This window comes from Trachurus japonicus, chromosome 24 (assembly GCF_045865225.1).
Source record: "Trachurus japonicus isolate A0001 chromosome 24, Traja_1.0".
Lineage (NCBI taxonomy): Eukaryota > Metazoa > Chordata > Actinopteri > Carangiformes > Carangidae > Trachurus > Trachurus japonicus.
The window spans coordinates 26,605,650-26,621,385 of record NC_140930.1 but is presented as its reverse complement, the minus strand read 5'-3'; the positions used below and the strand labels follow the sequence as shown (position 1 = coordinate 26,621,385).

Below are 15,736 nucleotides of genomic sequence, written 5' to 3'. Positions count from 1 at the left end.
CTGATGGAAGCAGTTTATTCCCTCGCCGCTCTCCCTCTCTCCTGCCCTCACCAAGGCCTTCGCTAGTTGGTTTTTTTTTTTTTTTTGGTCACACATTGGCAGGAGATTTGAGCTTGACCGAGAGCTCAATCACATCTCCGCTCGCTGGATGTCATGGCTCTGCACAGAGGCACAAACCATTGGATATCAGATTAGAACACAGAGCTTCGTTTTCCATTCCACTTTCTTCACCATCTCTTTCTCTTTTCTCAATCACTCCTCAGCCATTTCTGTCTTTCTGTCTCGCTTTGCTTCCCCCGCTCCAACTCTCCTCCCCCACTCCATCCCCCATACCCATACCCTTCCTCTTCTCCATCTCTCTCTCTCCCTCTCCTCGGAGACGGGATGACCCGGGTGTCCCTTCTTAGGAACCAGTGCGGTGGGTTGTTCAGACAAGCGGGAAAATCTTCCATTTCTTTTTTCTTCTACTTCATCTGAGTAACTCACCTCTGCACCTCTCCATTAGAGTGTGAGATTGCCGGAGTTCGCCGAACTCACAGCTGGCTGGAGGTTTTCAACGCAGATGACAGGGATCGTATGTTCTGCTAAAAACTGTGCATCCGCCTTCTCGAGGCTCTTTGTGAATTTTGCAAGGGCGCCGGATGAAATTTTCCCATCAGTCACCACACAAATGGCAAATTTAGTGAGTTTATCAGCAACAGAGTTTGATAACCAAGGCGAGAAAACAAAATCGTTTCTCTCTTATTTCAGTCTTGGAATCTGTGTGAATAGCCTCTTATTTCTGACAAGCATCAGCATCTGTTTTCAATAGTTTGCTCTTAAACCTTGTGTGGTATTTTGTACAACAGTTAAGAATCTGGCCTGATAGATTTTGCCATAATAACAGAGTGCCACATATCAAAGGATAAATGCTAAATGTTTAATCCAAAGGGTGAAAAATTCAAATATTGACGTATGTGGCTCATAAAAGTAGGTGCCAATAAAGTAACATTGATTGCATAGGTCTGCACTGAATCTGATTCAGCTGATATAAGGCTGCTCTCCCACTTGCTGCTTGATGAGAAGACATTACTCTGAGCGAACGACTCTTGCAGTGATGGACTGGTGTAATTTATCTGATAATAATCTCACCTCCATTTTTAAACAGCTATAAAATACTTTAAAATCATCAGCTTTAAATTCATGTTTTTTATGACTGACTCGATAAAAATCTCATGCCCTGAAGTTTCTAGCCGCCGGACGGATCTCTCTGCAGCGCAGCCTTTTTACCTTTTCATGAATGTTGGCTGGAGCCGATGCTCTGACCTTGAGGCATATTGATTCCACGTTTGTTAAAATTTGACCTGCTGTACCTCACTGTCAATACCTATCCAGAGGAAACAACCTTTGATTATGATTAACAGACTCTAGGAATATATCAAACACCTGTTAGGACGGTGGCTGTCTGTTTTCATTGGGCTTTTCATGCATTATAATGTCTGACAAACAAGACAAATGTTTGTAGAGTGAGTAAGACTAGAGTGCATTCTGAGGGTAGAGCACACTTGGGATTGTGAACAAATGCTATGTTAGGCTGCATCTGAAGCACAAAGTTGATGAACACAAACAACAGAAAATGTGGAGTCACTTGTCTGGTTTTTCAGGCTGCGTAGCCGCCGGAGCAGGCAGGCCGGGTCGATACAACAACTCCACTCACACAGACATACAGTATGTGTATACTGTCAGGGTTAACAAGGGGCTTTATCTCGCCTTTTTGGTCTCATGATACACATGCAGTGTGAGCTCACTCTGATGAAGTACCAGTATAGAGTAACCAAACACTTCACAAAACACAATCATCATGTTGTTTTTACCTGAACTCTGGAGTTGGGGTCTTGTTTGATCCATTTGAGGACCGTCTCGTAGACCAGCTCCTCTGCCTTTGTGTTTAGACTGTTGTTGGACAGGTAGGCCACCAGGTCGTCCTTGGAAACACTCAGGATCTCCTCCTGCCCGGCCACCTGAAGGGTCACCGAGGACAAAGTCATCAGCAGCTTCAGACACCACAGTCTGACTCATCTGATTTCTGAGCTTCTCTTCCTTCCTCTGGATGTGACTTCCGTGCAAACGTTAATTACTGCCGATAAAAGCTTTGTTTTGGTTCTTTATTATAATATAATAAATAAACATAGTATATTATAAGTTCTATATTTATTTCATTATTGTTTACACTACACCCAAATACTGCACTTGTCTTGCTCTGTGGCAACTTTCATATAAACCTCAACACATGCCAGCCACACATCAAATGGTGCTTTGGTTTTGCTTTTATGAATGGGATCGTACTAATGAATGCATATTGCACTTTTAATATATTATTGTAACCTTATATTTATTTTCATTACATGTTCATGTTTTTATTGTGACATGTTTTTCTATATGGCCCTATGTCTTCTGTGTATGTGCAGCATTCCCCCTTTATCAAGACAAATTTCTCCCACGGGAGAAAAAAAATATATATATTTGACTTTGATATACATACAGTACATACTTTTTAAGAAATATGTAATAATGAAAATAATAAATAATTTTTGTTTTCCAAAGGAAGGAGGTTGACTATGACCATGGACCACTGCTATAAACAAAGATGTGCTATGTTCTGAATGTTGTGTGAGCTGTATGTTGTTTTTCTTATGTGTTTTATTTCCTTCCTTTGGAAAACAAAAATTATTTATTATTTTCATTATTACATATTTCTTAAAAAGTATGTACTGTATGTATATCAAAGTCAAATATATAATAAGGCATATATAGTATATACATACTCATATCCTCATATGCACACACAGTGTGGCATAACAGCCCGTCTGTGAGCTCTTCACTTTAAGGTCGCTCAGTACGGGGGCCCATGTGTAGGCACACAGTCCATTTTCCATGCTTTATTATTATTCAATTAAGGATTTATCTGATTCCCTTTCTTTTTGAGTGTTTGAGGAGAAAAGTAGTGAAATTGATACTACTTTCTACTGGCTCTGTAAGTCAGAGGGAGTCATATCTAACATATGTCTTGTATAAAGTAATGACTTTTGAACTATATTGGACAGAAACTAGTATAAATTCTATGAATGCTACTAGCACAGGTCAGGAAAGCAGCATACTGATCAGAGCACAACCTACAGTGTATTCAGACCCTTTCATTTTCTTTACATTCTGTTATGTTGCAGCTTTAAGCTAAAATCAATTATTAACCAACACCTACAGTCATATAAAAGAACTGAGAGGCACCTGAGTTCAGTTTCAAGTGTCATAGCAAAATCTGAAATAGGTTGATGTAATATTCAAGTTTTAACTTTTTTAAAAAGCTGCACATTTTCCCAAAACTATATTTTTCTTATGCTATTGTGGTGCTTTGAGGGAGAGGATTGATGAGGGAGAAAAATATTCCTTGCATGAGGCTGTAACATAACAAAATGTACAAAAAATGGCAGGGGTCTGAAGACTTTTCTGATGCACTGCAGAGAGGAGAGCAATTTTCTGTTGTGTAATTTGGTGTGATTGACCCTCTTCAGCCACAGACAAATTGAGATCTCTTTGAATTTTCCCTGTGAGTCATTGTATCTTTACATTAGCACAAAGTACACTATGTTGCACACAGCTCAGTACATTGTGCCAGGTGTGGTAAAAGCTTTATAGGGATAGTTTGGGTCTTTTGATATGAATCTATATGGCATCCCCATCACCAGTTACCTGCTGTGACACTGACTTTCCCCGGACTGCGTCCCGTGAGCGGAGTTCCGGCCTGGTTTCGGTGTTTGTCACAGCTACAGCTGTGGTCTAACTTCAGCTTGTCACTTCCCTGTCCCTCCTCTCTCTCTCTCTGTCTGCTCGTTTTAACTCCATCTGACGAGGTTCAGCATCACATCAGGTTCATAAAGGTCTCCCTTTGGCTCTGTGCTAAAACAAGGGATGGCTTCATCACTTGTGTCATAATCAGATATGTTTATGTGAACTATCCGAGCAGTAAACTCAGTGAAACAGCTGATGGAAACGCGCACAGCCGTCTACAGGCGGCAGCGCGCAGTGATACGGAGGGAGAGAAAATAGAGCCAAGCGATTGCGAGGTCAGACTTTTTCGTGGACAACGGTTTTGTGATGCAAATGTATCACTCTTTTGAACGCATATTGTTTTGAGAAGAAAAACGCTTTATTTTCGTGACCCCAGCCAACTAGCCGGACTACATTCATCAGCACCGAAACCAGGCCGGAACTCCGCTCACGGGACGCAGTCCGGGGAAAGTCAGTGTCACAGCAGGTAACTGGTGATGGGGATGCCATATAGATTCATATCAAAAGACCCGAACTATCCCTTTAATCTTAGTGTCACATTGCACATGTTTTTCACATATCATTTCTGCACAGAACTAAATGGATGATACATTTTCAGTCTTGTCTCAACCAACTGCAGTGTAAAGAATGGAATCGCACAAAATAGTGCTGAATCAAAACAAGTCTTTTTTATAGTATGCACTGTATTATGGTGATTTGAGATTCTATTACCATTTTTAATGGTTTTATTTACTATATTCTGTGGAGTTGTGAGGATGCTGCAGTACTGTATATTTATTCCACAGGAATCAATGTAATCATAAAGATGATGAATCTCTACCCACCTCTGGGAAGTTCTGCAGCGCAAAAGCTTTGGCCATGTTGTGGAGCTCCGTGCAAGTCATGGCTTCGGCCATAGCCAGCACTCCCAGACAGTTAGCTGCAGTCAACTGTTTCTCTGGAGTAAGTGAACAGGGTTGGAGACAGAGAGAGAGGGGGGCGGGGAGCAGAAAGACAAAGAGATGAGAGAGAGAGAGAGAAACCAAAACAAGAATGAAACAGAGACACGGGCAGATTGGTAAAGACAGGTAAGAAACATCACTCAGACATCCATAAAAAAAGATCACAGACGTAGAGAACCACAGAGACTGAAAAAACGGCTGCAGGTATAGCACGGACCCACAGCCTGTCGAGGTGTGTATCTGCCTGAGACTAAGGGAGAACAAGTATAATAACTCAAAAAAGCTCTGGGGACAAACAACGAGGGGAATCGATCGCTCACAGCCCAGGCATGAGGTGGTGGATGGCAGGGAGTGGGATTTGGGATTAGCTGGGCCACTTTAAAGAAGTCCTGACAGATCTCCGGGTATACAACACACACATACACACAAACAGAAAATATGAAACTAGCCTGATGGCTGGGCCGGAGGGAGAAGGCTTATATGCCAGCGTATGTGATCTCTTCTAAGGGTGCAGAATTTAAGGCTGTGTGTCTGTAATTCTAGTTTTTAACACACATCACCATTTATCACAAGAGAGGAAAATGTGCTCGGAGTGTAGCTCACACACACACACACACACACACACACACACACACACACACACACACACACACACACACACACACACACACACACCACACACACCACACACACACACACACACACACACACACACACACACACACACACACACAAGCAGGCACAGGCGAGGGAACTCATGGATCAACTGGGTCAGTAGCCACTGAATGTGGCCTGTTTAAACAATAGCCATCAAAGGGAAGCTATGCCAGGCCTTTTTATCACTAAAGACAAAGCCTGAGAGTCTTTCCTAAACAAATATCAACCAATAAAGGTCACCTAACATCTGCTAAATCACAACTAAACAAAAGCCAAACAGGGAGCAAATAAAAGCTGGCTTCACGCTGCGTCAGAGTGGGGGTTAGAGGCTAAACAAAAGGCTGTAGGGAAATGTCCCTCTGCACTGCCATTTGAGCAGATGAAGCGTTATTACACGGTGCACGCTTTCATTCTCCGAGCATTATGTTGCATAATCCTTTCATCAGTTTCTTTAACACAGGACGGCCAGGTTTTGCAATTTAATTTGTTGGATAAAAGTGTGTTGCGTTCACTTAGATCTACCTAGATGTAGGACATGAAAAATTAGTGTTAGTTGGAGGCTGTGAGAATATGTGAAACTCCTCATTGTGCCCAATATCTTCATAACGGTTGAAATACGGAGCGCGCTGCTAATTCACTTTCAATCTTCCAGGTAATAAAAAGTCACGATTTCTCACAGAATGGCCAGCACCACAATAAATGACAGTCTTTATTTCCTCGAATTGGAAGTTGTGTGAATAAAAGTCAAAGTGGTATAATTTGGTCGTGGAGATGTTTGTTATTTCTCCTCAGCGCATTTGTTACAAACTTCGATAATATCTGACACTGCATCAATTTTTCTCTGCTCAAGGACATGTGCTTGCGCCTGTATTTCTCCCCTTCTAATGTACTGAAATGTCATGAATCTTGTCGAGGAAGAATGGATTGATGTCTCACTGGCAATGAAGTCTACAAATGGCTTCCCTGTTTCCGCTGTTATTTTTTTTCTTCTTTACCAAATCGAGAAAAACAAATCAATAACGCAGGCTGCTGGTTCTCTTTTACTTTCTTTTCACTTCTTTCCTGCCGCTGACCTTTTTGCTACAGTAACATGCACTTCCACTGTGTTACCCGATACCCAAAACAATTTATTAAATGGAATGCAAAATCTGACATTTGCAGCTTTTTGGTCGCCTGACCCACTAAAATCTGGCACATGCCATTTGCTTTTTTCATGTGACCTCTCGGGCATCAAAAGCCCCCCTCCCCTGCTTCGCTCCACTTTCCATACCTCGTTGTGGTATCGGGGTAGAGTATCAATCTGTTTTGCTACTTTTCCGATTCCATCACGGTTCAGGCCGGAGGATTTGACATTTAAGTGACAATTGTTCCCTGACCTTTTTATAAATCTGCCCCCGTGCTTGGTGCTGCCCACCGGGACACGATCAGAGGCACCGTGCCCGACTGAGAGCGTCAGCGGGCGGAATGCTCACACGCTGCGGCTGCTAGCTTTGGAAACAAGACAAAAAAGCAGCGCGATGTGCCAGAGTCTGGCCGCAAATTTAGGTTCTGCACAAAACATCGTGTACGGCCGTGCACAGTGGTGAGGGATGACGGCGTATGAAAATGCACGAGCCTGTTAACACTGTGTGTAGCAGGAAAGGTCGTAAAGGAAGACTGACTCCATAGACATGCACACTTGCTGATATAAGCATACAGTATAACAGTTGCGCACACACATACACACACAGTGTTGGGGAAGCTACTATGCAAGCGTACAGTAGCTTGTAAAACTACATGTAGTTCAGCCTGGCAGTAGTTTGAACCAACTACATTTTATACCTGGAGAAAAAATCACATGCCAGCAGAAATATGCCTCTCAACTCAGTTACTTTTTTAAAGAAAAATTTAGGTCAACATACTGTAGGATCACCATAGACATGTTGGGTAATATAAAGAGAAAATGAAAATCCTACCCCAATACCCACTTGTAAATCAGAAATGATTTAAAATACAAAGAGGTAGACATATTCTAGATGTGTCTTGAACAACAATGTTTAAAACCATAGGAACTTCAGAGCCACTAACACTTAGGCACTAGCACTAGGCCAGGGCAGAATCGCTTGTTGACGCGACACATGAGCATCTCTCAAAGTTTTTATCAGACAGCTGGTTCCATTTGACACTAAAAACTAAAAATCTTTGCCAACACTAAAAAGCTGCTCACCTGCTGCACAGGCTGGGACTTCATGCCTTTTTTAAAGAGAGTTCTAGAACACAATAATGGTAAAATAATATTTATATACTATAGGACTTTTTTATATAAAAATATGTTTTATGTTATTGGCCAAAATTGTAGTTTGTAAATTGAATAGTCAAACTACAAAAAATGAACCAAAAAGTAGTTGAAATACTTGACGCAGCACAAAATAGAATAAAAGCAAGTTACAGCAAATTGTAGTTCAACTGCATGTAGTCTCCCCAACACTGCACACACACACACACACACACACACACACACACACACACACACACACACACACACACACACACACACACACACACACACACACACACACACACACACACACACACACACACACACACACACACACACACACACACACATCACCCCAGCTGCTTTCTGAGCGGTTCCTACCTAAGAAGGAGACACAGACTTTACAGAAGGTGTTGAACTGGAACTTGTTGGCGGCCTCCAGCAGCGTCTTGGCGTTGGCCGAGTCGATGACCAGCGACCCCGTGTAGACGAACTCGAGCAGCAGCTCCAGCACGTCGGCGCCGATGTTGCTCATGTTCAGCTCCAGCATCTCCCCGCTCCTCGTCTCCCCCAGTGACCTGATCGACCAATCACGGCAGAAACGGAGCGAATTAGAGGAATTATGAGTGGGGGGCAAAGGAAAGGATACAAAAACAAAAAAGGAGGATAGGGACACAGATACATGTATGCTACACAAAACACCTACAACACACCTGGGCCAGTACGAGAGTGGGGAGAAAATAGGAGAATCATTACACAATAAGATAAAAAAAAACGTAAAGTGAAAAAGGGACAGAAACAGAACTTTGGATGGTTTCTACTTTTCTATGGGACTAGCAGATTTGCAACTATAGTGCTGCATCTGAAACAAAACGTCCCCTCTGAACAGAGATAAGGCAAACAAAAGTTATTGCTTTGCTTCCACAGGCATGCTTATCACATGTGTGTTTTCATGTATGCATCGCTTTGAAGGTGGACATGCATACATGGCAGGGTACATGAGCTATCGAGACAGAAAACGGAGAGAAAGAAAGTGACGGCACATTTACATTTCATACGCTGACATACTGTATGATAGAATGTCAAGTATGTCGGTTAAAGCTTGTTGCACTGGAGAGCCCTTGCTGTTTGTGAGCCTACACCACTGCCGTGTGCGTGTTGGGTGTCGAAGCACTCGTGCTGGCATGGTGCGAGGGGTGCCAGGGAGTGCTTGGATGGGCAAATTAAATAGAATATGATATCCCTTCGTAATGTGGAGCCTGAGATGTGCGGGGAGTGGAGGGGCTGCTTTCAGAACTGGGCCACGTTGTGACTTCACCGGGATCAAATGGCCGGGATTAGTTCACATGCAGGATCCCCCCGGGGAGGTATGAGAGCGTCGAATAACACCTCGCCACCCATGTTTAATGTCCCATGTGAAACAATAATCCACTCAAGGGCAAAATAAATGGAATCAAAGTCCCGCAGAACGCATGCCCCCACTACTACGTCTCTCTCCCTGCGGCTACGGACATCAACAATATGAAAAGTACCCTACATTAAGATGGATGGAGGCTGTTTGCTTCTGTCAGTCATGGCAGCACAATGATAACGCTCTGTCTATTTTTTTTCTCTGTGTGGGTGTGTGCTCATGTGCGTCTCTTTTCCTTTTCTGTTGGAGCCAGTTTGTTGGATTAGAAATCATGACAAACAGTCAGCATTTAGTGAAGACACAGACAGCAAAACAAACAAGATGAGACAGGTAGACGAAATGGTTAGAGTGAGGAACGAGAGAGGAGGAGGAGGAGGGGGGGTGGCGGCAGTGGATGAGGAGGAAGCAAAAGGAAGGGGAGGCAGGGCGAGATGGTTCTTCCACAGGGAGCCAGCAGCCATCCTTCTCAGGGAGGGGTTGGGTTGTTCCATGACTGTGCCTTGGTCTTTTAAATAAGAGATATCCCCGCCCACCCCCGAAAAAAATCCACCATCACACCTAAACAAGAGCCTTTGTCTTCGCTGCAATAATCATCAGTAGCCTGTAGTATATGAACTGAGACATTAGTTGTCATTTAAAGCGCACTCAGGAGGTGAGAGGGGGAGAAGGACATCCAAAAAAAATAAAATAAAAGACAATGGCATTTGTCTCTGCATGGACATTGGCTGGAAAAACCAAGGTAGTTACTCATTTTCCTCCTGCAAAGCAAAAAGCCACATAGTGTTATTGCCCTTTTTCCGCACAAAGCCCTGCAGTGGGGGGCAGGTAGTAAGACAGAAAGAAGGGAAGGGGAGTGTCGTTCAGCGTTAAAGTGATGGAGGGAGGTGGGGAAGAAAAAGCAGGGGGGTGGGGGGTGGGTGGTTGGTTGGGTGTGGGAGGGGGGGGAGCTAAAAATAAAAAGAAGAGCATGCTCATCAACCTGGTCAATTAGTGCAATAGCAACCGACTCGAGTGGCAGTTTGTTTTGTCTGAGCACTTATGTTATGGAAATGACTTTTCTGGAGCTTCTAAAAGAGGTGGATATTTATGCCGCGTCTGATTGCAGACTTGAATTCAAATAGTGAGAGAGGGAGGCAGGGAGGACAGGAGAGACAGAGAGGAGAGGTAGGGCGAAGGGAGGAAAAAAAAGATGGGCACACTCAGGCAAAGAAATTTGTTTGTGAAAAATGTACCACTTACTCAAGAGGAAGTCTTAAAATCAGCAGAGACTGTCAAAATGGTGGTGAGCAGAGGCGGAGAGGAAGGAGGGGAGCGGCAACACGCACGCACGCACGCACACATACACACATACACACACACTTTCTAATACATCCTTCAAAAAAAAAAAGCCCATTTTACAGGGAATACATTTAGCTTTTTCTTACAAGACCATTTATTTTGTGGAGGCACATACGCTACCAAGACATGCTAACATGGAGGCTTATTCAGATGCAAAGCCTACACTGTCGGGGCTAAAAATGGCTTCTATTTACATCTTCTGCACCAACATAAATCAGGAATGAATTATAAAAATAAACACACAGAATGCGGTGGATTCATCCGTGTTGGAAATCAAGTTTTGCTTGTGTTTGCATTCCCGTATCGAGGCCATAACATCAGTTTTAATGCAGGAGACTTCAAGGTTCTATCTGGCTGGAACCAGTCCAGTTTGTGTCAGACGCTCCAGAGGACGAAGAGGACAGGGTGACAGGTGGAGAGTTTAAAAGCCCAAACTGCCGTCCAAGTGTGAACACAAGGCCATCAGCACCAGAGAGATAGAGAACTAAACGTGGACGTCGGATTGACAGAACTCCTGATAGAAAAACTTGAGAGTTTAGTTTGAGGTGCTGGTGTTAGATTCAAGTGCGATAACAAAACATCTGCTAAGGTTTGCCTCCCCTTGATTAAAAGGCCAGTTAACTGTAGCTCAAAAAGGCTGTTCAAAGGTTTCTAGCCAGGCGTAAGGATTTTGTTTGCTGGGATTTTTGAGATTTCTGCCTCCAACCATACACCCATGGAATACAAAAACAAACAAACAAAAAAGTGTGCTATACAGTATATATTTTTGGAAAGCAAATGTTTACCAGATAAATCCTGTATATGATGTATTTATACATAGGGTAAGAAAACCAGATGTTCATCCATCAATTGTGTTGAATTTTGTTCTAATTTGTGATGAATTATAAAGCAATACTCTGGTTGAGAATAGACTGATACTAAAGTAAAAAGTTCAAAATTAATATCACAATCACCACAGCTTTCCAATTCACTCAGAGCTTTGACAGAGTCTTCTGGTGAGGCGAGCTGGTTGCTGCATTATTAACTGTTTCTAGTTCCTTATTATGATTAGTGACACTAGTCGCTCGTCTGCTGATTTCAGATAGAAACTGTGAAGTTTACTCTTGGCTGTCATTTCTCTGGAATGAAACGTGCCCACAAATTAAATTAAGTGGAACAAGAAGCCTTACATGGAAATTTAGGGGAGATGATTACGAGCCACTCATCAATTTGAAACAGGCAATTTATGTCACATTCGTGCAGTTACGGGAATTTGGTGAAAATGAGTTGCAATATTAGAGATTTAGGACGGGAAAAATGAAAATGTGTGTGAGGAGAGGCAGAAATCTCAGGTATCTTAAAGTTAAGCCAAATACAAGAAAGATCTCCCTGCATGGCTGGACACAACTATGGGGAAATTAAGAGGATCTGCTTCGTAATGTGGATGAACTGACCCCATAAATACAGCTGGTCAGAACAACCATTCTAATTGAAATCTGAGGAGCAGTAACAGTGTCCTGCTGAATGGAGCACTCGGGGCTCAGCTGCAGCGTTCACACAGGGCCGACACTGTAATGGGCTTTAACACAGCTCTCTGCCCGTCTCATACTGTAGTCATAATAACACTCTCTGAGTCACAGGCACAGAAAAAACCATGCGATGACGGAGAGAAGAGGAAGAAGAAGGGAGAGAAACAAAAGGCATGAAAGCATGTGTCAGGACTGCTGAAAGATTCTGGAGCTTTTTACATTACTGTGTGGTGTGGAGATGCAGTGGCCATAAATTAAATGCCTGCGGAGCACACTTATTGAAAAATCCCGAGGGGTAAAATGGAATTACCGGAGATGATCTGTCTCCCTGCTCTGTGCATCGGCCCTTTAAAGGGTAGGGTAATAGGTTTTTGGGTGGGGGCAAGGGCGGACGTGCGCGTACATTTCGGCGCGGCATTACATTCTTCAGGTATCATGGGGTAAGATGGCAGGTTGAATGAACACATTCTGTATGGGAGGCCCTGGATGTGTGAGGTGAGGCTGGGCAGTGGAGGAGAACACTAAAAAGAGGGAGACAGACATTTTAGGATTCGCTTGAGAAAACGCATGTTTGTGGAAAGGTTTGATTTTTTTCTTTTTTTTTTTATTATCATTATGTCTTTGAAAACTCTCGCCTCATGTGGAGCCTGGGGAGTGTCTTCCAAAAAAGCATATTTCCAAATTTAAAAAAAATGAATTTTCATAATTGCTTTGCCATTCCATGCTGCTAAATTCCGGCTCTTTGCCAATTAAGTCTTTAATTTCTTAAGTGACTCATTGGGTTGGTGTGTGTGTGTGTGTGTGTGTGTGTGTCTGTGTGTGTGTGGGTAGGGCAGGGAAAGTAAGTGTGATGTGTACTCCCTCACCCTCGAGTAGTACATCTCTACTTTCTGAGTAATGGCAGCCTGCCTGGATAACACACAAGAATTATGTCCTTGCAACCTACAGTATGCGCACGCACACACGCACACTCTCACAGACTAAAGCATGCATCCTGGAAAACACGTGCAGAGGCTTCATGTCAAGTACATTTGCACACACATACATTTTCCAGGTTTCAAGTACATACTGCACACACACACACACATACACACAGTGATGGTTTACAACAGGCTGACGGGGTGAACAGCACTGAATGCCTCCTGATTGAGTTGGGCGACTGAGTACGGGGAATATAAAGAGATGAAGTCTCTCTCTTTCTCTTTATCTCTCTGTCTCTTATTTGACCTCATAAAGACGTGGACAGTAGTGAGCCACGAGTAGCATCAGCATAACTCCAGCTGCACTGAAGAAGTGGCCTGAACAGCACATGGGAGGCCGTAACTCAATGACAGACAGGCCTTTGGCTCTGTTTTGCTCCTCTCTGACCGAGTTTGTGACACTGAGCCTGGCTGCAAACCTCACAGCTCATCTCTCCCTCCCCTCCTGCGCTCTTCACTCACTTTTATTCCTTTGCTTTTTTGTTTTTTTCCCCCTTTTTGGTGCTTCGCTCGTCAACTCTCCACTGCTGTCCTACTCTAACAGCTCTCATCTCCATAAAGCCAAGGTGCCACATGCTTCATAATAACAACAGCCATCACTGCTAATGCTGATGATCATGATTTCATTACATTACAACTAAAGATGTCGTCCAAAATTAACAACTATTATAACAAATTCATCAGATATTCTCCAGTGTGAGGTCAAATGAGAAAAATTCCATTTCAGACGTAATGTCGTGAAAAATGACGGCTGTGACAATAAATCACAGCATTATAATTAATTAACCAATTAATGGGAATTTGCTCTATTAAACTGTCAAATTAAAGGAGAGAAATCAGACTATATAGGCTGCAGCGGACATGGAGATGAGCTTGATGAAATTCAGCCTGCTCCTCTGGGAGTACAGTGTCTTTCCATGGCCCCGTCTCTACGCATAAATGATCCAGCCACTGTACGTCCTGGATAAGAGGCCCAGGCCAGACAAGCTGATAGACAGGTTGGCCAGCATGGGGGCTTCACTTCTATCCAAAGTCACTTCGGTCTCTCAGGAAGCTTCTCTGCTATTGTCAAGGTCAAAGGGAGACCGAGCGCCTCTTTTTTATTCATGGGGTGCACACATCGCTGTCATGGAGATGAGTGGTCCTAGTATATAGGTGTGGCCGGCTCTGAGATTCCCTTGCCTCCGCTCTCTCTGGTCGTCCTCACTCCTTCCCTATTCAGGAGGAACAAGTGTATCAGTGGTGAGCGGGGACTGGGAGGCCGCAGTAACTGATAAGCAGCTTTCTGATGAGCTGGCTGTGGAGGCAGCATGGCTGCGGGGCAAACTTCCCTAAGGCATTCCCAGCTACCTCCAGCGACCGTGTGTGTCTTTCTGTTTGTCTTTGTCTTTGCTCAGCACTTCATACTTAGCCATGCAAGTGAGAACAAACACACAGTCACGCACACAAACAGCAAGGCGGCAAAACAACTTTGGGTCCAGGGGACTCTCAATCAAGCCAGAACACCTGCAAGGATTTGAAGTAAGGATGAGGACATTAGGGAATTATGGTATTCCCTTCCCGGAAAACAAGGCAGATATAAAAAAAAAAAACATACTTGCGCTATCAAACTTTACAGTTACACGTGTGCACACACATCTAAAGACACTAAAAAGGTCTGCAGCTAACACGCACGCACACACACACACACGCACTTGTATGCAGACAGGCACCCATGGAAACAAAACAGCCCGTGAATATAAAAAAACATGGAGTATGAAGGGCAGAATACTAGGGGAATACTTAGATCCACATCAAATGAATACATTAGTGAAGGGTGGTGTTAACCTGTGAAACTGGTGGTTCAGTAAGCTGTCTTAGATGCGCTTTTGTTTTGTCCTTTGTTTAAGACTGAAATGTCTTTTTTTATTAGACTAACCATGATGTATTAGCATATGAAAAGGCTGTTTTGCAGCAAAAACTCACAAATTAGCAACAGAAAAATATGGTAGCTTGGGAGACAAAAATCCCTTGGCCCACAGAAGACAGCGTGGCTTTGGCAAATTACCACCCATAGTGTAGAATGTATGATTCTTTTGTTTTGGCCCTTTGGTGAGTTTTAAAACATCCCCAGTCATGGAACATTTTCACTGCTCATTAAAATGGAAATGTGGTTAAATTGCCCTACATGGGGAGAAAAGGTAATGACGAGGGGTTGACCTTTTTTCTCCAGTTTCAGATACATTCATTTGAGTGGGAAGAGGAAGGAATGGCTGCTGGCCCTGTGCTAGGAACCAAAGTCTTCACACACCTGCAAGAGAGAGAGGGGAAGGGAAAAAAAAAAAGCGACACAAATGCGCCCTATGAAAAGAACAGACTGGATCAACAGCTGGTGGGAGGGGAAGCGAAGGCAAACCTTTTCACCAGGTCCTTGAAATACAAGCTGCAGGAAGCTAGAACATTTTGGTGGACTTCAAACTCTTTGCCTTCAACAATAATTTTCAGGTCTGTAAACTCTTTCTCTCTGCGCTGTTGGTTCAACTCCTTCAACATCTCTGTAGAACAAGAAAAAGAAACAGACAATGCCACATTTGGGTTTAGAATTTTTCTGTCCTCTGTACATACATGTGCATCAAAAAGCATGACAACAAGAAACAAGAGCAAAATGTTGAAAAGTGCAGTAGAACACAATAATGCTGGTAAGTCTTAAGAAACAGTTCATTATATGATAGAAGAGTGATATGTACAGATTCAATTCAACATTTCAGCAAAGGCAAAATGAGGCATGTACACATTTTGCAGAAAAAGAGTGCATGTAACAACAGGAAATAACAAAATCA

The 15,736-nt window shown here is 43.2% G+C and overlaps 1 protein-coding gene across 6 annotated transcripts in view; it reads right to left on the bottom strand.

The window, feature by feature from the left end:
- Positions 1–15,736, bottom strand: part of klhl29 (kelch-like family member 29) — a 226,755-nt gene that overhangs the window by 67,424 nt on the left and 143,595 nt on the right. For all 6 annotated transcript variants that reach the window (XM_085771178.1, XM_085771172.1, XM_085771175.1 and 3 more), the window contains 4 exons: positions 15,313–15,451; positions 8,062–8,258; positions 4,650–4,762; positions 1,854–2,000 (listed from right to left, as the gene is read on the bottom strand). In XM_085771178.1, the coding sequence (XP_085627304.1) occupies positions 1,854–2,000; positions 4,650–4,762; positions 8,062–8,258; positions 15,313–15,451 (596 nt within the window). The remainder of the gene's footprint in view (positions 1–1,853; positions 2,001–4,649; positions 4,763–8,061; positions 8,259–15,312; positions 15,452–15,736) is intronic.